General features: G+C 34.9%; 1 protein-coding gene across 2 annotated transcripts in view; it reads left to right on the forward strand.

The window, feature by feature from the left end:
- SYCP2 (synaptonemal complex protein 2) overlaps positions 1–23,121 on the forward strand; it is an 84,426-nt gene that overhangs the window by 37,240 nt on the left and 24,065 nt on the right. For both annotated transcript variants that reach the window (XM_060180752.1, XM_060180809.1), the window contains exons 15-23: positions 4,293–4,441; positions 6,332–6,406; positions 6,821–6,967; positions 10,498–10,597; positions 11,395–11,552; positions 13,976–14,045; positions 14,365–14,422; positions 15,038–15,168; positions 15,367–15,797. In XM_060180752.1, coding sequence (XP_060036735.1) covers positions 4,293–4,441; positions 6,332–6,406; positions 6,821–6,967; positions 10,498–10,597; positions 11,395–11,552; positions 13,976–14,045; positions 14,365–14,422; positions 15,038–15,168; positions 15,367–15,797 — 1,319 coding nt within the window. The remainder of the gene's footprint in view (positions 1–4,292; positions 4,442–6,331; positions 6,407–6,820; positions 6,968–10,497; positions 10,598–11,394; positions 11,553–13,975; positions 14,046–14,364; positions 14,423–15,037; positions 15,169–15,366; positions 15,798–23,121) is intronic.

Raw genomic sequence — 23,121 nt, forward strand, 5'->3', positions numbered from 1 at the left:
CGCTTAACCTGCTGCGCTTCCGCCTGACTCCCGTCCCATAACTTCTTTAGCTAGTCATCTGTCATTTGGCATTTGTTATTCACACTCTTTATTATTATGTATAATGTAGCTGTTAAACTAGTGCTTGCATATTCTTTGGATAAATGTCTAAGAATCATATTACTGGATCATAAAGTGTTTCCATTTTTATTTAAGGATTCTCCATACAGTTTTCTAAAGAGGCTGGACCAGTTTGTATTTCCACCAACAATGTAACAGAATCTTTACAGATCAACAAAAGAAAAAAAAAGCCCAATGAAAACATGGGCAAAAGAGCTGAATAGCCAGTTTTCTATCCAAAATAAATAATTCAGTGTTAAATGTATTTCTGTTGTTAAGAAATATATCTTTAGGATTTCTTGTCATCTTCAAAAATTAATATTACTGTTAAATAACTCACAGTAATATTACTGTTAAAGCCCCTGGTAAATGCATAAATGCTGTATTTATATTTTAGATACCTCCTATAGTAGTGTATGTTTTTAGTGACTGACATACTTCATTTAGCATGATATCCTGTTATTTCTAGCTCATCATGTATTCAAGTTGTAGTCTCCCTGCTTCCTTTTTAAAATTTGTTGTTATTTATTTATTTATTTATTGGATACTGCCATTCAGAACTCCAGAGGGAAGGGAGAAACAGAGGGAGAGAGGCAGAGAGACACCTGCAGCACTGCTTCACCACTTGTGAAATTCCCTCCTGCAGGGGCTTGAACTGGGGCCCTTGTGCATTGTAACCTGTGTGCTCAACCAAGTGCGCCACCACCTGGCCCCTTTACTGCTTTTTCTTATGTCCTTCTTGAACTATCTCATTCTTTTTATTGCCATTATTTTTGATGATGGTAAAAAAGCACCTAAGTCAGGCAGGGATGAGAATGCTTTGCATACACCTGTCATGGGAAATAAGAATTATAGCACATATTAACAATTGGACTGTAAACCATTAACACCCAAATAGTTTTTTAATGAAATCTATACTGGGGGGGTGGGTGCTGGTGCATATAGTATTGGGTTAAGCGCTTATAGTAGTACTAAGCGCAAGTACCTGCAGAAGGATGCCAGTTCTAGCCCCGGGCTCTCCATCTACAGGAGGATGGCTTCACAAGTGGTGAAGCAGGTCTGCAGGTGTCTTTCTACCCCCTTCTCTATATTCCTCTCACCTTTAAATTTCTCTCTGTCCTATCCAATAAAATAGAAAAAAGTGGTCATCAGGAGCAGTGGATTCATAATGCTAGCACCAAGCCCCAGCAATAACCCTGGAGGCAAAAAAAGAAAATAAAAAGAAATCTGTACTGACTGCTTCTTCTCCTTTCATTTCCCCTTTTCCCTATTTTTTTTTTTAGGGCTTCACCATTCTGGGTTAATCTTTTTAGATAGGTATATAGAGATATAGATAGAGTGGGGGAAAGCTCAACACCACAGAACCCACGCTTCCTCCAATACAATGATGGCCAAGCTCAAACCTGTGTTGCACATGTGACAAAAACAGATGCATTATCTAAGTGAACTATTTCACAGGCTTCTCATTTCTGTTTTCAATACTCTGTTTTCACATCCCTCTCCAGTGAAATTTCAGATATCAAGATATTGGTCTCCCAATACTAATATTGGTACTTATTTTCAGTTCTTATACTGACCCTTAACTCTCATTTGACACTAACCATACGTACAGTTTTGGAACATTTCCTGACTCCTCAACTAAACTGTACTTTTGTAATGGTATTTTTATCTTAAAATTTAAAATTAATTAATTTTATCTTAAAAATTAAGTGATATATATATTTATATATATGGAAGAAATAGTCTTGAGGGGGAATTGTGGATTGGCAAATAGCATATTTGTGTAGATGTGAATGTGAGTAATAAACTATTATACTTAAGATATTTTCAGAAATATTTAAAACTCATATCTGAGACCAGACTCTATTATACTCTCAGCAGTAACACCTTCCTATCTTGATTAATGGTATTGTAATGTTCCAGATTGATCAACTACAGAAGTAGTCTTGATTGTTTCCTCTTATTCTACAATCATTTATCTCTGCCTATTATCATATTTTATATTATCTTTTTATTTCATATAATTCCTGTTGTTGATTACTGCTATCATTTATCAGTGAAATTCTGATTTTTCACCTTGTTTAATGTAGTTACATGTAATTGGATAGAAAAGTTATTTTTCTTAGTAAGTGCATAGCTTAAAATTATCACAATGTATATTATTTAAAAATACTTATATATTTTATTTATTTACTTGATAGAGACAGAAACCCAGAGGGAAAGGGAAGATAGAGAGACCTGAAACACTACTACACTATTTGAGAAGCTTTCCCATTCAGGTTGGGAACAGGGACTTGAACCTGGGTCCTTGCCCATTGTAATGTGCACTCAACCAGATGTGCCACCAGTGATCCCCAGTAATTATTATTAATATCTGATGTTTTTAAAAATATCTAATGCTTTCTAATTTTATAAGGAAATTTTTATTTTTAAATTAAGTTTATATATCTGTATGTAATAAATAGTCTTGAGGGGAACTTGTAGATTGATAACATATCTTTGTTGTCAGGAAAGTGTGCCAACCCACAGGGACAAGAGTTCTTGTGCTTGACACACTCTTATATCTTGCACTGCATATCTCTTCATAAGGCTGTTCAATTTTATCTTTTAATATCCTTGATAATAAAGTAGTTATCTAGTCTATATGCAGCAGGCAGTATTTGGTTTTTTTCATGAATGATGCTCATTGATACTTTTAAAACATGGCTTTGGAAGTTCGAGAGATAGTTCTAATGAAATATAATTTTTACAATTGTAGACTGAAGGAATCAGGGTACAGCATTGTAGATTAGACCCTTTTACACATAATTTATATAAGTTAATAACTGTTAATAATCTTTTAAAGTTCTTTGAAAGGCTTTGAAAAGAAAATCCTTCATGTAAGGATTGTGTATCAGATTACCATAGGAATATCTAGGTCATCTCTGGCCATACTACCTTAAACACACCTGATCTCATCAAATCTCTTAAACTAAGCAGAGTCAAGCCTTGCTAGTAATTGGATGGGGGAAATATCTAAGCTAATATAAAATTCAAATATGTTTATCTATATAAGTACTTGAATTTTATGACATGCCAGAAGAGCATATTTTCCAGTATCTCAGTAATATTGCTAACTAAAAATACAAATGCTAATATATCAATAATATAAGCAGTCAGGAAATATCAGAAACTTCAACAAAATAAATTATTTTTTTATTTATTTAATTTATTTGATAGAGATAGAAAAGGAAAGGGAAGGAAGGATTAAGGAGTGAGAAAGACACTTGCAGCTCTGTTCCCTACTTCTGGTGTGACCAGTGGCTTTAACCAGGGTCCTTAGGCATGTTAATATGTGCTCTGTACTGAATGTACCACTGCCCTGATGCAAAATAAATTCTTATGTAGGCAGATGTGATACATTAGGACAGTAGTTCATACCAACATGTACAAATGTATTCATTAAAATAATAGATTTGAGATAAATCTAATATGTTACGTTGCTACAATAAGTAGAAAAAATGTAGTTAGTATAAATGTATAGAACCTAGTAGTAAAAAATGTCAAGTGCATATCAGAAGATGTAACAATCAGCAGAAATATTCATAAAGATTGTGATTATCTAATCTTCATCAAAGTCTGAAACATTATCTTCAATATTATCTCAATTTACATCTCTAAAGTCTAAAAACTTTGTTAATATTGAAACGTATTTTCTCTTTGTTCTTTCAAAAAATAAAAAATCCTTGGCAGTTAGGTACTGTTTCACCACTATTTTCAAGCTAGTAGTAATTCTTAGTACCATCAAAAAATATTACTGTGGATGTCTCAGCAGCATATACATGTAAAAATTATATATGTATACACACATATATATTCATTTTTCCTCTTTCAAATTAAGAAAATGGTTTTCTCAGACGTGTTCTAAGAATATTCATTAAGAACTTGTTAGTATCTAACAATATATTTGAGATCTTAGTCCAAGAGATTATTCTACTACCCTATGATTTATAGATCAGTAAATGAATACTGAAACATTAATTAACTTTGCATAGGTCGTTATCACCAGACCTGATTAAATGGTTAACTTTAAAAAAAAATTTAGACTTTTTAAAGTTCATTCTGATTTAATCACCTGCATTTTTTCATGTATAGTATTATAGAGTAGTATAGAAATGACTGTAAACTAATCATTTTGAATTATTTGTATGCAGTGAGAGAATCAAAGAAGCTCCTGACTATAATTCTGAAGAATGTAGTAACAATTAACAAAAGAGCGGGGAAAAAGTTGCTATTATATTTTGATGCATCATTAGAAATCACAAATGTTACTCAAAAAATTTTTGGTACAAGTAAACATAGGGTAAGTGTTTAAATTATCTAAGTTTTCAGTTACTTGTGGCTGCTGCTTTCATAGATTTTCTTTTCTAGAACTCATAACGTAGCAGATTTTTTTTTTCTTTGTCATCAGGATTATTGCTGGGACTTAGTGCTTATAAACCTTCACCTTCCAGTAACTATTTTTTAAAGAAAGTAAAAGGCAAGGGAAAGATGAAGAGAGAGAGAGAGAGAGAGAGAGAGAGAGAGAGAGAGAGAGAGGCAAAGAGAGACACCTGTGTCACTTCTCCAAAGCTTATAAAGCTTTCTCTTCTGCAGGTAGTGATCAGGGGCTTGAATCTGTGTCATTATATATATTAATGTGTGTGTTCTCTTGCATGTAGAATTTTAGGTCTTTACATTTATTCTGTGGGATAGCTACCATATTTATTAGCCATACTATTTGAGATACCTATTAGAGTGGATCTCAAGTAACAAAATTGTTAGTAACTCTCAGAACATTATGCCTGTCAGGTGTTTGGAAAAGTGAAATAAAACTTTAAGATGGTAGATAGTGTTAGAATTACAGAATGATATCTTAGATAAATAAGCACCATAAGAAAATGAGGTATATGAGTTGGTGTAAGAGTTAAATTTGAAGGAAAGGCTATAGAGATGGGGTTTGAAATGTTCTTTGAATCTAATGATTGAACTTTAGGTAAGAACACATCCCATGATTGTGGATATTTGAGATGCATATTTATATGCAAATTACAGATGAGACTGATAATATATTTAGGGGAGCTGTTATCTTGACACACTTGGGTAGTAAATATTTTAGTATATGTGCACTGCTCTAACAGAAAAGTCATAGACTAGGTGACAAGCATTTTACATTGCCTGGAGTCTAGGAAATCAAAGATAAAGGTGCTGATTGATATCTGGTGAGACCTCTGTTCAGTCTTTTTACATGGTAGATGGAGTAAGGGGGTTTCTTTTACAAGGGCACTAATCTGATCTCAAGACCTAATTACCTCTTAAAGTCATCACCTGGTAATCAGTCTCACTTAAAAATTGGAGTGGGGAGGCACATCAAGCTATAGCATGGTGAAATACTTTTAAGTTTATAGAATGGCAGTTGGTAGTAAAATTAAAGAAGACTGTGGTTACTACAGAATCATTGAATTGTTCTAAGAAGGGTATTTATACATGTAAAATAATGATTTGAGATAACCTGGTAAGATTTTAAAATTTTTTTAAATATCTATTTATTTATTGGATACAGCCAGAAATTGAGAGGGAAGGGGGTGGTAGAGATGAGAGAGTGAACCTCTCTTGAGAGTCACTTGCAACACTGTTTCACCACTTGCAAAGCTTTCCCCCTGCAGGTGGGAACTGGGGGCTCGAACCTGGGTCCTTGAGCATTGCGATGTGTGCTCAACCAGGTTTGCCACCACCCAGCCCCCTGGTAAGATTTCTGATGCTTATATTTATTCTTCTAAGAACTGTGGCAGTAATTACTACTATCACTCCTAGTTTATAGATATTGAAATGAAGCATAAGAGCAAATAACATTTCCACACTCAGAATTAAACATATAAACAATTAATTGGCATGAAAGTGCATTAAAATTATTTGCTCATTTTTTTGTTTGTTTTTAAGAGTTAACATGATATCAAGAGAGAACCACAGCATCACTTTGCCAGAAATCTAACTTAACAACCTTATACTTTCTAGTCCAACCCTTTAGCCACTGTATCACCTCCAGGACTGTTAGAGGTTTTCTTAGTAGAAAAAATAACTGGAATTTCTACTTCCAAATGTTTGGTGCACTAAATATTGTAACTTGGAAAATTTTTATTGAAACAGGTATAAAATATATTAAATGAAAATAAGTAGGATAAAATAATTTTACTTTGAATTAACTTAATTTTAGGAATTTACCAGAAAACAAGGTATTTCAGTTGCCAAAACATCTGTACATATACTTTTTGATGCAAGTGGATCACAGGTATGTCTCACTAGATTTTTATTACTAACTGAAGTTTAGCATTAAGTAATAATAGCACATTGAGGAATTGATGTTAAAGGGCAAATAATCTAAAACACATCTCAGTATAGATAATGTTCAAAAACTATATAATGTTAAACATTTTGAGTACTGCTATGCTGGAGTTAGATATTAATACTAGTTGTAGCAATTTCACAGATGAGACATTTATGTTCTTTCACCAGTGCCTCAGTTTGTTTTATTACTGATAACATTTTGAAAGGTAGACATTCTTTGTTAGGCTATTTTACAGGATTTTATATTATACACAAATAAAAGAGCTGACTTCCTAAGTGTAAGGTAAGTGAGAGTTTATTTTGAAAGCCTCATAAGTGTTGTTTACAGTTTGATTTTTTTCCCCACAATCTCCAACAGATTCTATTGCCAGAAAGCCAAATGTCACCAGTCAAAGGAGAACAGATTGGTTTAAAAGAAAAACCTAATCTTCAAAAGGAAATTGCTAAGCCTATGAAATACAGCAAAAATTGTAACCAAGAGGACAAAACAAATAGTCAACTTGAGGTAAATAAAATGTCAAAATTTTTTATTTTTGTACTATTGTTATTTTGCTATTTTTTATAAATACTGTAAAATATATATTAAATAATTGGTCTGTAAAATCTTTTTTGTTGTTGTTGTTATCATTGGGGCTAGACCATCCCAAGCAAACTTTTTCAGATAAAAGATAAACAGAGATAAAGATACTGCAGTACGGGGGTCCGGCGGTGGCGCAATGGGTTAAGCGCACGTGGCACAAAGCGCAGGGACCGGCATAAGGATCCCTGTTCGAGCCCCTGGCTCCCCACCTGCAGGGGAGTCGCTTCACGGGCGGTGAAGCAGGTCTGCAGGTGTCTATCTCTCCCCCTCGCTCTGTCTTCCCCTCCTCTCTCCATTTCTCTCTGTCCTATCCAACAACAAAACAACGTCAACAATGGCAATAATAACCGCAACGAGGCTGCAACAACTAGGGCAACAAAAAGGGGGAAAAATGGCCTCCAGGAGCGGTGGATTCATGGTGCAGGCACCGAGCCCAGCAATAACCCTGGAGGAAAAAAAAAAAAAAAAAGATACTGCAGTACTCAAGTTTTCTTTATCATAGTGGATGGCCAGGCTCAAACTTTGGTCATGCCTATGACAAAACAAGTACACTATCCAAGTGCTGACCATCAAGGACATTTCCTTATATGTTCCCCTTACCTTTACAAAGCAAATAAACAAAACAGTGCTTTAAGATATGCACAGGGTATTACTGGGATCATACAAAATATGATACACACTTACTTGCACAATCCAAAATAGAGATAAATAGGAAAATACAACTTTTATGTTAACATTTGTCCTTTATCTTTTCATTTGTCAGTAATGTAGAATACAAATTTACAAAGGAATATTCTGTTTTATTTGCCTAAGAAAGATACTAGGTTTTGCTCCCCTTCACCTCCTCTTTTTTGCTTCATTGAGGACTTTCTTCTAGGTCTCATTCCATAGAAACATACCTCAGCCTCCATCTCTTGCTGTGAGAGTTAATTATTAGAGTTAATTATTAGCAGCCCTCTCTTTATTAATGATTACCCCCCTTTTTTTTACTTACACGTTAGCACTGCCTTACTGCCATTGAAATAAAATGTATATTTGCCGTAAAATTCTAACCTTTGAGACCTTTTTATACCATTTCTCTTAACTTCCTTCATGCACAAAATTTGATCTTTTAAAATACACCATTTTTCTTTAAAGTTCTACTTCTACATCACCACTTACTATTCTAATTTTTCCTTTTATATAATTAAGTCCTTTCTTGAAGTGTGACCTCAGATTCTTTATCTTTTGCTTCAAATGTGCATCTACCTTCCTGCCTCCATAATGGTACCATTGATAACGGGGTGATGTTCTTAATTTCAGCCTCCTTCCTCTATCTGGAGCCAACGTGGCACTGATTGATCTTTCCTAGTATCTCTCAGTCATTTTCTTATTCTCCCTACCATTATTCATTTTAGCACACTAGTGTTAATATAGTAGTGTTAGTACAAGTCTCATAATTGGTTTTTTAAATGTTTTTTTATTTTTTTATATTTATTTATTCCCTTTTGTTGCCGTTGTTTTATTGTTGTAGTAATTATTACTGATGTCATTGTTGTTGGATAGGACAGAGAGAAATGGAGAGAGGAAGGGAAGACAGAGGGAGAGAGAAAGATAGACACCCGCAGACCTGCTTCACACCTTGTGAAGCGACTCCCTTGAAGGTGGGGAGTCAGGCTCTAACCAGGATCCTTAAGTGGGTCCTCGCACTTTGCGCCACCTGCGCTTAACCTGCTGTGCTATACCGCCTGACTCCCCTCTTAACTGGTTTTTGATGCTATTGCTTCATCCCATGAGTATATCCTCTGTTACCTCACTGATTTTTCTGAATACCAGTATCTTTTAGCATTCTGCTCAGAAAGCTTTGTGACCTGTATTTATCCCATTGCATCTAAATTTTGATTCAATTAGGAGATATTCTATAATTTAATCATGTTCTGTTTAAAAATATTATCAACTTGAGTAAGATTGGTTGCTTTGCTGTATCTGTGTCATGTTTATTCCTTACTCTATACATCCATTCATGTTATTTTTTTACCCTTAATTGGACCTTAATTACATTTGCAAGTCATATGTTTTTATTTCTCCATTGAATTTTTTTCTGATTATTACAGGGTTTTTTTTAGTGTTTGCTTGTTTGTTTTACTAATTTCTGATCTTCAGGCAGCTTTAACTCTCATAGGTTCCTATATAAAGTTTTTCATAATTATATTTCTCTTGATTTACCTTTATCTTTACATTCTCTATTAAATTTCACATCCTGTTTCTGTTAGACAGCTAGGTCTTAAGAGTTGTTTTCTTTGTTTCAGTGTCACAATGAAAGTTCTTATAAAAATGCAAATTCCTAGATCTCTATACTCCACCTCAAGCCAGTTGAATCATTAACTCTGGGAAGTATCTTGAGCACACTGAAGTTTAAAAAACATTGCTGTTTTTTAGTATCTATTTCATTTTTATTAAGTATTAACTATTTCAAACATAATGGAGTAAGTAACTTTTCAGGTTTCATTCATTATATCACTAGGAAATATAATTTATTTCAGAATAATCAACCAACTGCTTCAGCAACTAATTTTCTGCTTAATCTTAGAATTTCTTTTGCCCCTCTTCCTCTTTGCCTATCCTCACAGTAGTGAATATGTAACTATTCACAATTCATCAAAATATACTTTTCCTGTAAGGAGAAAGTTTTTATAAATAGCTCTCCTGTTTGTTATCATGTACTCCTTTATATGGATGCCCTCAAAAACTCTTAAACCTTACAATCCCAGTCTCTGCAAATTCGCTACTATTGTTCTTGTTGATGACTTATGAATAAAGTTTGAAAATCAGAATTTCTGTCAAATTGCAGTCACTTTGGTCTTCATAGGATAATAGTATGCTTTTTTTTAGATGTGTGAAACTTTTGAACTTCTTTGCTTTATGAAAGAATCCAATAGCCAGTTTGCATAAGCATCTAAAATCATACATGTGAACTTGGTACAGAACTGTGAGCCTAAAGTATACAACTAATCAGGTATTTTTTAGGTAGTATATAAAGGTACTGTGTTTCATCTGTCTGGAATTCTGTAAATATTCTTTTAAAAATGTTAAGTATTTATTTTTGAAAGGGATGCAGAGAGAGACACAGAGAGAAACACCAGAGCACTACTCAGCTCTGGCTTATGGTGGTATGGGGGATTGAACCTGGGACTTTGGAGCCTCAGGCATGAGAGTCTTTTTTTGCATAATGCTATCTACCCCGCCCTGTAAATATTCTTTAGTATAAAATCTTTTACTTGTTTTGGCTACCTTTTCAATAGCAAACATTAGGATAAAGTCCTTCAAGTCAGTCCATCAGGAATTTTTGAATATCATGCTCATAAAATTCCAGGTATCTTCTGTATGTGGTCTATATAAATAGTTCTGAATAATATTGTAGGATACTTAATTTTAAGAGAATGTATGTTTATTCTGGTTGTTTCTCATGGTTTAAGATAATCACTCCTAGCAAAAGAAAAATGTCTGAAGCATCAATGATTGTTCCTGGTGCAGATAGATACACTGTGAGAAGTCCAATACTTTTAGTCAACACATGTAAGTTTTATAGTCCTTATAAAATATTTCTAATAAATACTATATTTTAAAACAGACATTTTAAAACTTATGGGAATTTTGGATATAATTTACCTGGAGGATAAATTGTGGATATAGAAGCTGATAATAAGTCTTATAATTGGTAGAAAGGTATAGTGGGTACTCGTGTAAATATTATTCAAATAAAATAAAAATAATTTAAAATATTAATATCTAGCATTTATAATTTGCTGTACTTTAAGCAGAAAGCAGCATATGACAGTATTTAAAAGATGAAATATTTAGTCTGCTTGAGCTTATTTTCTCATTCTTAGGAATGTACTTTGTTGAGATAATCCTCTAAGTGTAGAGTTAATTTTCTTACTGTAGAATGGGGTAAAGTTTTACATCATCATGTTACTTAAAGGATTAAATAAAAGTCATTCACATGAAATCTTGTGAAACGATTATATGTGCTGTACACATACTAAGAACTAAGTGAAAATAAAACTTTGTACTGTATACTGGTTGCTATAGTTATCTTAAATCTTTATGATGGTTTAATAATTATTGTTCCAAAAATTTAGTTGCATAAAGGGTAATTGCCTAATGTCCCACAGGCTTCTATAACTTAAAAGTCCAAAGTGAATTCCTTTTTCTACCCTCCCTGCCAGTTTGTCCTGCATTTTGTATATGGTAAACAATATCCATATCTGCTGCTGATCTAGAGTAGAAACCTAGAACTCCTCTAAAAAAAAATAATGAAAATATGGACATTTGAAAACACAACAAATTCAGCATTCCTTTGTTCTTTTTAGCAACACCACGAAGAAGAAGAATTAAGCCACCACTGCCAATGATGAGTTCTGCAGACAAACCTGATGTTTCTAAAACATTGGAAAATGCAGTGGATAATGCCATGTCAGTCAGATCTAGACCATCTAAAGGAACAAATCAAGGCAATAATATAGACAAAGTAACTTTGCTTTGAAAACATTTTTTAAAAATTTATCTAGTTTTAGAAATGTACATTTGAGCTAACTTCTTTTGCAAGTAGTGTGAGTACCTTAAACATTTCTTATTTTAAAGCTATCATTTATTCTTGGAAGTAATTCCTTCTGGCATATGATTCACCCACTCTTCTAACAAAATCTAGGTCTTATCTAGTCACTGTAGTGTTTTTTTGTTTGTTTGTTTTTAACATTGGGGTTAATGCTCGGTTTTGGTGTCAGCATGATGAATCCACTGTTCCTGGCAGTCATTTTTTTTTTCCTTTTTTCTTTCTTTTGCTGATAGAACAGAGAGAAATTGAGAGGGGAGGGGGACTTGGGAGGGGAAGAGAGAGAGATGCCTGCCTCACTGCTTCATTGCTTGTGAAGCTCCTTCACACCTGCAGGTTGGACCAGAAGCTTGAACCCAGGTCCTCACACATGACAATGTATATGATCAACTGGGTGTGCCACCTGGCACTGTAATCCTTACTTACACATTTGGTAGAAGAAATAGAGTAGCTGTGATCCTTTACTTTATTACACAAATCATTTTCTCTTTTGGAGAAGTTTCTGGTAAAGAAATGTAAGATGACAATGGATTTTGCCTTCAAGTATCTAAAAGTTTAACATAAGATTTAAAAAATAAGACCGTGTGTCTCAAAGGTACATATAGGATGCCATAGGAATCCAGTGAAAGGAAAGATGTTCAACTCTAGAGCTGGGTGGGAGATAATAAAGGTTAGGATGTATTCTTTATAAAGAGTTGAGTTTTAAAATGCCAGTAAAGACAAGTCAGATGAACATTAAAAGGGAAAGGTATTCATTCATTACAGGTAAGTGGTGAGACAGCAGGGAATGGATAAAAGAAAATTACTTGTTTTGATTAATAGTATGTAACCAGAGTTACTTGTAAGTTTATAATGAGGAAACCCTGATAGGCTTTGCATTCTCTGAAATGTGAGGATGGTGAGTTTTTTTTTACTTTAATTAATTTATTTATAAAATGTAAACACTGACAAGACCATAGGATAAAAGGGGTACATCTCCCACCACCAGAGCTCCATATCGAGGATGGTGAGTTTCTTATAGAAATATATTGAAAGAGACTTGGGCATGGCATTACTAAGGATTTGGTATAGCTACTGAGAGGTATTAGAGAGTACAAAGAATATATACAAAGTTTTAGGCAATGTTGAAGGCCTAATTTAAACTTAAGATTGAAATCTTTCATGACATTAGCTCAGAGATGTGTATTTTCCTGAAAAATTAGTGACCTTAGTGTTATAGTAAAAATGGATGAAGGGTATATTTAAAAAAAATGGCTGTGATAGATAAGGAATACAAGAGTTATATATTTCAGAAAAATAGTCAAAATCATGGTTGAAATTATGATATTATACATTATTTCTTAATGGGGAATATTATTAACATTGGGTTCTAAGTGACCTAGTTTAAATTGTTTTACGATGATGAAAGTCCAAGGCCTGCATTTACCTGCGCTTGGGAGAAGCCTTCTATCATTGAGACAACCAAAACCACATATGCCTATTTTCATACTTTTCCTCTCCTAATGAAGAGAACCACTGACTAGATTAACAAGGGAAGGCAGCTGAAAGAGTAAACTCATCTTAGACTAGAGGGTATATTTTTTCCTGATAGTAAAGGCATATTATTTGAGCTGGTTAAATGTATGTATGACTAAATAAAGTGGAATATTTCTTGCATAGAAGTTACCTACACAGTAGCCATAACTTTCCAAAACCATATAATGTTCCTAACTTCTTTTTTAAAAATTTTTAAATATTTATTCCCTTTTGTTGTCCTTGTTTTTTATTGTTGTAGTTATTATTGATGTCGTTGTTGTTGGATAGGACTGAGAGAAATGGAGAAAGGAGGGGAAGACAGAGAGGGGAGAGAGAAAGATAGACACCTGTAGACCTGCTTCACCACTTAGAAGCGATTCCCCTACAGATGGGGAGCCGGGGGCTCAAACCGGGATCCTTACACCGGTCCTTGCGCTTTGCGCCTCCTGCACTTAACCCGCTGCACTACCAACGGACTTCCCACTATGCAACTTTTAATAGCAAAGCAAATGAGTTTTAAAAATTGAAACTGTAGTAAGTTTTAATAGTTGTCATGGGGGCCAGGTGGCTGTATGTCAGGTATAGCATATGTGTTACAGTGCTGCAGGACATGGGTTTAAGCTCTTCATCTCCACCTGCATGGGGGAAGCTTAATGAGCAGTGAAGCAGTGCTACATCTTTCTCTTTTTATCCTTCCCTCCTTCTCTGTCTCTTCCTCCCTCCTCCTCTTGATTTCTCTATATCTATGCAATAAATATTAATTTTAAGTTGCTGACATAATTCCTTAATCCAAGTTCATTTTAGTGTGTCTCTTGTATTTCTAGCATATCAGAACTGCTCATATTGTAGAAACGGCTGAAAATAAGGATTCTGAATTTTCAAAACAAAGTTTTAGTAAGTAAATCTTGGTCTTAATTTCAAAATTATTTTTAGTATTATTTTAAAGCTATTTCTTTTTACTTTCCTATATCCCGCTGATATTCATTGATCTGAAAAAAATGTTTTATAATGAATATATTGAACTTTGTAGAAGGAAATTAGAGTTTTTAAGGAAAAGAATACAGTTTCAGTTCCAATAATTTTGCATCTGAGGTGGAAGATATGACTAATCAATACTTCTATATCTAGGTGAACATTGATTGAATTCTATAACAATTTACTTTACCCTGCCAATTGTAAAAAAATGAAGATATCACAATTTTTGTTTATTTAGATGAACTCCAAAATATTGTTTCTGAGTCCCAGGCCAAAGGAAAAACATATAAACCTGAGTAAGTATGAGAACATCACTCATTTATTATTTAATTTTTGTATGAATGAACAGATTTGAAGGAAAATTTCTTTATAGGCAAGGACTTATCTCATATGAAAGAAAGACTGTCTACAGTGTCATGCTGGCCATATACAGTGCAAGGTGTTGAACCCTAGGCCTAACACATACCAGTCTTTTGATCTGCCATAAGTCACCTAGCTGGTCACAGCTTTTATATTCTTATAGAACTGATTATGGTATCAGTCTTCTCAGGTATCATAATAGCCTAATAGGAAATAGTCTGTTTTTTATATCAGCCATAATTATTTTCAGATTGATAAATTTAAAATTATATTTTTTAAATAATAAGTTTGAATTGAAAATTTAATCTAGTAGAATAATAGGGCATATAACATATGGAAGATAGGTTTAGGTACTTGAAAATTAAAGCAATGTAGTCTACTTTTAATGGAATTAGTCTAATAAATCAATATTTTATTTCATTATGGCATAGAAATATTTTGTATTTGGCTATTAGTAAATTACTATAATAAATATTGACTGAAAAAAGTCAAGATTTATTTGAAAATTATAGGCAGATGTTTTATAAGATATAAACGCATTCATTTTCCAGACTACCTGCTGTTTCAGAAGGCATCCGTGGAAGTAAAATGCACTCCAAGTGGTCATGTTGGACACCTGTAACAAATATTAATCTCTGTAATAAAGGAGCAAATACTTCAACTGGAGATACTTTTAATGATGGTGAAACATATTTCTCTCCATATACAAAAATAGCCTATGGGGCTGGTTGGGGGTGCACCTGGTTGAGTAAGTGCCCATGTTATAAAAGTAGCCCAGGGAAATCACTATTTTCTGAAATGTGTAAGAATTACATTTATTTTTAATGAAAAATATTTTCAGTTTATTAATTTAATAAGGATTAGTCATTTTTCCTTTTAGATGTTATCAACAAAAAATTTACAAGACAGAAATCATCTTCTTCAATATCTGATAATTCTGAAGAAATAGAGAAAGCACAATGTACAAAAGAAATAATGAAGCCTAACCAAACAGATAAAGCAGAAGTTGAAGTTTACAATAGAAGCATTCAGCAACAACTAGATCATCCTAAACATTTGGAGCAGAAAGATACTGGAGATACCAAACAGAGTGATTGGCATATTGAATCTGAAACTACTTTTAAGTCAGTTCTCCTAAATAATACAGTTGAAGAATCTTTGATCTATAGGAAGAAATTCATATTGTCAAAAGATGTGAATACTGCTGTTTATGATAAAAGTCCTTCTAGAAAAAATAAAAAAAATCCTAGAAAATCAAGGAAAGGATTAACATCTGAGATTCATTCCTGGAATTTGAAACAAACAAAAAAGGTGAGCTTTCAGTGTACTTTTTCCTACATACTCTTAATATAGCTACTTAATCATTTAAGTGAAAAAAATTGATCAATTGTAAACAAACTTTTGTTAAACTTTTATTTGGAATTCAAGCTTATACTTCCAGGTTTGTGCTTTCTAGGCTCCTCACTTAACCTCTTCCTAGTCCCAATCCTAACAGAACATCTATACCTGCTGACACAAGCAGACATGCTGATAGTCTATAGAGTGAAGAAATTCTGCCTTCTCTGTCTTATAAAACTGTGTTTCATGATGCTTACTTTTCTTTTTACTAAAAGGTTATGTTGTGGAGTTGTTTTTTTTTAACTAAAATGTAATATGTATTATTAAACATATGTTTATACTTCCATGACCTAGTGGGGTTTTATAAATGATAGTAACATTCCTTGGATTGTTGTGTTAAGATTTGACAAGAAAGGAGATCACATAGAGTGAAAAAGACTACCTTTTCTGCAATGCCTGTCACTCCCCACTGGAGCCTCCACTTTGCTTTTAGATGTAGAACATCACCAGGATAGTGTTAGCCAGTTTGCACCATACTTTGAGACCAACAGCTTACTTTCATAATAGTTGCCATACATTTTTTTTTGTTGTTGTTGTTACATCTCTTAAGGTGTAGATTAAGAACATTTTAAGTAAATTTTTAAATCAATTTTTAAAATTATTTTTAATGACAGATACACAAAATGAAAGATATAAATAGAGGGCAACCAGAGCACTGCTCAGCTCTGTTTTTTGGTGGTGCTGGTGCTGGGGATTGAACTTGGGAATTTGGAGCCTTAGGCATGAGAGTCTTTTTTAAATTTTTTTTTAATATTTATTTTTTTTATTTATTCCCTTTTGTTGCCCTTGTTCTTTTATTGTTGTAGTTATTATTGTTGTTGTCGTTGTTGGATAGGACAGAGAGAAATGGAGAGAGGGAGGGGAAGACAGGAGGAGAGAAAGACACCTGCAGACCTGCTTCACCGCCTGTGAAGCGACTCCCCTGCAGGTGGGGAGCTGGGGTTCGAACCGGGATCCTTATGCCAGTCCTTGTGCTTTGCGCCACCTGCGCTTAGCCCGCTGCACTACAGCCCGACTCCCTAAAAAATTTTATTTATAAAAATGAAACACTGGAGCTGGGTGTTGGTGCACCTGGTTGAACACACATGTTACAGTGGTCAAGGACCCAGGTTCAAGCCCCCGGCCCCCACTTGTAGGGGGAATGTTTTACAGGTAGTGAAGCAGAGCTGCAGGTGCCTCTCTCCTTCTCTATCACCCCCTTCCCTCTTAATTTCTGGCTGTCTACCCAATAAATAAAGATAATAAAATTTTTTTTTAATGAAACAGTGACAGAAACTATAGGAAAAGAGCAGTACAACTCCACACATTTCCCACCATCAGAACTCTGTATCCCATCCCCTCCCCTAATAGTTTTCCTATTCTTTATCCTTCTGGGAGTATGGACCAAGAGACATTATGAGGTGCAGAAGGTGGAAGGTCTGGATTCTGTAATTGCTTCCCCGCTGAACATGGATGTTGCCAGGCTGATCCATACTCCCAGCCTGTCTCTCTTTCCCTAGTGGGGTGGGGCTCTGGAGAAGCAGAGCTCCAGGAAACATTGGTGGGGTTGTCTGTCTAGGGAAGTCTGGTTGGCATCATGCTAGCATCTGGAACCTGGTGGCTGAAAAGAGAGTTAACATAGAAAGCCAAAAAAGTTGTTGACTATGAACCTAAAGGCTGAAATAGTGCAGGTGAAGAGTTGGTGGGGTCTCTGTTTTATAGATAGCTAGTAGGCCTATTTTAGCTATATTCCAAAGGGCCTGTGGCTGTACTACTGTTCTTTTTTTTATTTTCCCTGAGCCTACAATCTGATATGCAGGTGGATCCAAGTTATTTTCTGGGGAGATGATATTATGCTGGAAAAAGGACCAGAAAGCTGGAGCAGGAAAGAGAGTAGCTCCCAAATATGGGAAAGATGTATAAATACTGTTGACTATAAACCCCATTGATTTGATCTGATCTGGGGTCTATATTCAGCTTAGGAGCCTATATGACCTTTGCATCCCTGTATATCTGAGCTCATATTCTGTGGTGATGAGTAGAAACAGTCCAAGCTGCCCCAATTTCAGGACCAGTCTTCCTCACGTGGAGGATAGAGTATGTTGTCTAGACTCCCTTTGGAGGATAGGACATTGTCTACCATTGTTGATCCACATTGAGAGCAAGGTCCTATGGGGCCCACAAAACGTGTTTTTTGTTGCCCACAAAGCTTCTATTGTGTTGTTCCTGATAAAGATGACCAGTAACAATAGTGCGAGGGATTTATTAGAGGTCTAGGCCCATCATGTCTGTTTGGGAATCTCAGGACTCCCTGAGTAGGGCCCCAGCTGGAGTGGCCTGATAGTAACTAAAGTGTCATTATCATTAAAATAAGGCATGAGAGTCTTTTGCATAACAATTATGATGTCTTCACAGACCTTTGATGACAGGAATGGTACTAATATGTACTCCTATTAACTTATAGTCTTATAAATCACTCTGCAGTCAATGTGAGGGAAAATGTAGACTGAAAATAATTTAAAACAATACTTCCTAATCAGGATACACTTCCACTTCTGATAGTGCAATCTGTATTTTACTACCCCTAAAGAAGATCCAGGCTTTATAGGTTTTCATTTATAATTACTTTCTTCCACAGAAATCATTGGGTAGCTAATGACTAGGTAGCTGAAGTTCTAGAATCAGTGAGAAATATTTGAATATTGGATTATCTCATGCACAGATAAATATTTAATAAATTATTTGGAAATTATATATAACTATATAATGTCTTTTTAAAATTTTATTAATTCATTTATTAATGAGACAGACAGGAGGAGAGAAAGAACCAGATATCACATATGCTGCCAGGGATTGAATTTAGGAACTCATGCTTAAGAATCCAATGTTTTATCCACTGCACCACCTCCCAGACCACTGGTTAGATATTGTTACAAATTTGTCTTGACCACTTTTATTTTTTGCTAGGCTGTAACTCACTTTTTGTCTAACATGACTTTTTTTCCCCTTTTCTCCCATTTTTTGACACTTCACTAAATTGACGGTTAAGCAAAATTTCCTCATGAATCCAAAATAATTTATGATATCATTATACTTCATATGTTAAATATTACTTAACAAGCTAATTCACATTAAGTGACAACAACATTACTAATTCACTAAAATTCATCATTGTGCTACACATGAGACTTTCTCCTGTATTTTAAGATACTGTATACAAATAACTTTCAATCACATACACTAAATTATTTTTAAAAAACTATTTACCTCCATGGTGATTGCTAGGGCTCCGTGCCTCCATAACTACTCCACCACACCAGAAACCTTTTTTTTCTTTTGTTAAAGGGTGAGATAGATACTTGCAGCAGCATTACACTGTACATGAAGGTTCCCTCTGTAGATGGGGGTCAGAAGGTTTGACCCTGATCCTGGCACTCAGTAACATATGCATTCTAACAGGTGCACCACCACCTAATCCCTATACTTTTTCTTTAACCATATCTTTTTTTAGTCATTTTATTCTTGATTCTTAGTACATTATTCATTTCTTTTTTTTAAATTTTTTTAATATTTATTTTATTTATTTATTCCCTTTTATTGCCCTTGTTGTTTTATTGTTGTAGTTATTATTGTTGTTGTTGTTGGATAGGACAGAGAGAAATGGAGAGAGGGAGGGGAAGACAGAGAGGAGGAGAGAAAGATAGACACCTGCAGACCTGCTTCACCGCCTGTGAAGCGACTCCCCTGCAGGTGGGGAGCCGGGGTTCGAACCGGAATCCTTATGCCGGTCCTTGCGCTTTGCGCCACCTGCGCTTAACCCGCTGCGCTACAGCCCGACTCCCTACATTATTCATTTCTTCTAGCTAGTTTTTATTGCTGATTCCATTAGGACTAGGAAAGAAAAGTTCTTTTTGACTGAGTATAATTCTATCCTTTTACTCTTATTTTAAGCTCTTTCTTCCTTTCTTTGACAAATTATAAGATAATACAGGTATAATTACATTACATTCCTACCAGCAGAGTTTTATGCCCTCACCCCCCTCTAGCAGAAACTACCATAGTTCTACCAAGATCATAGGTATGGGTTGACTATATATCTGTCATATCTATCTACCATTTTTATTCACTTCTATGGCTCTGCCTTCACTTTCTAAGTCACACCACCTATTACTACTTCAAACTGTTCCTTTTTCCTCTTCCCTCTTAGATAAGGAAAAAGTTCGTGATTCCTATTGGTGTTTCCAGATTCTCTTCCCTTTCAGTGATGGTATAAAAACAAAATTCCTGGTTACAACATTCTGGGTCACAATGGAATTAGGGTTCAGATCCCTCTGGTTGTCTTTCCCCAAAAACTTCCCCCACTGGGAGTATAGACCAAGTTCTTTTTGGGGTGCAGAAGAAAGAGTTTAGCTTCTGTAATTGCTTCTTTGCTGCACATGGATAATGGCCAGTTGAGCCATACCCCCAGCCTGTCTCTGTCCCTAGTAGGATTGGGCTCTGGAGAGGTGAAATTCTGGGACATGTCGGTAATGTTGGTGATCTGCCTTAGGGAGGTGAGGATGGAATCATAGTAACATTACTATAACTACCCTGGTGGGTAGTCACCCCTTTTGCCCAATAGCACAGAAATAGCCATCTCGTCTATGCTCTTTTTTAAATCAAGTTATTTTCAGAGATTCTCTTCAGTCTTAGTATTGTCACTGCCCATATCATTACAGAGGATTCTCTGTGTTCCATATGATATTCTTGTCTTTCTGCTCATTAGATTAATCCAGGGAAAAAAGAACCTCTCTAGTTCAATAGTAGAGATTTCACAGATTGCTCCTATTGTACCATTAGCTCTTAAATCATACACTGTTTCAGAAGAAGGTTGTTTTTGCAAGTGAACCCTTTCATTATTTTGGTAATCTCAAGAAGTAATAGCAAGTAACAAATCATTATTTTTATGCTATATTTTACCATAATTTTAAAAATTCATATTTCTGATACCAAGAACAAAATAAAACTAAAATCAAGAGAGCTAATATATTCAATAGTATAACTGGAATTCTAACTATATTGCCTAAATAATTTAGGTGACATTCTTTATTCATCAAGAAAAAAATCAAGAGCTTTTTAAAACACATTATTATTTACAGTTCTCCTATATTCCTTTATTCCCACTTCTGTTTCTCTTATCCTTAAAGTCCTATAGGGGGGCACCCAGTAGAATACAAACTTCCCCATGCTATAGTAACTGGGTTCAAGCACTGCCCTTCCAGGTGGGAACATCATACAGAGGGGAAGCTTCACAAGCAGTTGGGTGGTGGTGTGGTATCTCTTTTTTGCTTCCCCTGACATCTGAAAAGGAGATATACAAAAGTTTACTGGAATCGGTAGGATTGTGCAATTTATAAGTTATAGTATATATATATATATATATATATATATATATAAACATTTGTTAAAAGTTATGCACTGATATCGATAGATCCAAAAGACAGACATAAAAAATGCTCAAAAGTCATTGATAATCAAAGAAATATAAATAAAGATGAGATATCATTTATACCTGTGAGACTGTCATACCACTAGGGATACAGAACAAATATTGGAGAAGAAAAACAATCATTCCACACTGCTGATGGGAATGAACATTGGTTTAAAAATAGTTTGGAGTTTCCTTGGAATACTAAACATAACCTATGGCCAAGCAATTTCTCTCCTGTGGATTTATCCAAAGGGGAGAAAGTTGTCCAAAGAAATCTATGTACATGTGGTCCAGGAGATGGCATAGTGGATAAAGCATTGGACTCTCAAGCATGAGGTCCTGAGTTCAATCCCTGGCAGCACATGTACCAGAGTGATGTTTGGTTCTTTCTTTCTCCTTCTATATTTCTCATTAAAAATAAATAAAATCTTTTTTTTTAAAAAAAAGAAATCTATGTAAACCTATTTTCAGTGGCATGATTTTGTTGCCCAGACTGGAAGCATTCCAGATGCCCAGTGCCATATGAGTGGCTAAGAAAGTAGTGGTTGATACAGACAATCCAGAAACTTGATAGGCATTGCCATGGAGTAGCAGCTACCATATTGTTACTCTCACAACTAGTTATGGCAATGAAAAATAAACTGAAACTTCATCAAATCATAACTGGGAATTGTGAAAAAAAACTCAGTCACAAGTGGGTGCACCTGTGAGTTGCTCATAGGTGGAAAAGGGAAGCAGGAGAGATTCTCAGGACAGAAGTCATTCCTGCTGGCATCCTGCTGGCAGCTTTTGTTGTCTTGGTAGTTATGCAGAGGAGTACTTGTTAGACTATAAGGTGGTAGAGAATTTCTGGGTTATTAACATGTGATCTTGGGGGAATCAGGCTATTGAACTGCTCTCAGGGATTTACCAATATACTGCCTAAAATTTGGCTAAGAACTAAAGTGATAAACCTCCCAGGTTGCTTCAGTGGGCTTAAAATAAATCCAGTTTATTCCTTGAACACTCAAAAGAAATGGTTCTCCAACAGTATTAACTTCCAGAAGCAGTACAAACTAAAACATGAAAGCAAGGCCCATTTTGTCATGACAAGCAATAAATCAGTCCAGGCCATGCAGTAGAATCTCTTCTCCACATCCCATCCCACTAGAAAAGGACATACCCAATGACCAAGCAATTTCTCTCCTGTGAATTTATTGAAAGGAGAAGAAAATACCTATTTAAAGAGATCTATGTATACATATATTCAGCAGCATAATTTTTAATTGTCCAATTTCCCAAAATATATAAACACTATAGACACAGTGCCACCAACTAGCTCAGTGACAGAAATCATGGTAAATGTACAAGCTCAGAAACCAAACAGTGATGACCAAACTTACAAATTATCAAAGACAAAGATCTTGGAATGATAAGACAGAATTCAGAAAACTCATGATAAAGGCAATTCAAGAAATCAAACATTCAGACACAAATTCAAGAACTGAGATCTTTTCACCAAGGAATTACAAAGCACTGGGGGGGGGGGGTAAACAATCAGATATGGGGTATGAAGAACATTTTTCTTTTTTCACTTTAAGTGTGGGGGGCGGTTATTGCTTTAAAATGGGCACATCAGTATCCCATTACCCTTTTTATTTCCAACCCCTCTCTCCTTAGAGTCTCTCTTCAGACTTTGGCACGGCACTTTCTGCCAAGTCAGTATTTGGTTGTATTTTCATTTTCAGGTTTGTTAAGTTCCATACTTTGAATGTAGTTAAGGCTTGAAAGATTGTGGGGAAATGATAT

Source organism: Erinaceus europaeus, chromosome 1, assembly GCF_950295315.1.
Source record: "Erinaceus europaeus chromosome 1, mEriEur2.1, whole genome shotgun sequence".
Classification (NCBI taxonomy): Eukaryota; Metazoa; Chordata; class Mammalia; order Eulipotyphla; family Erinaceidae; genus Erinaceus; species Erinaceus europaeus.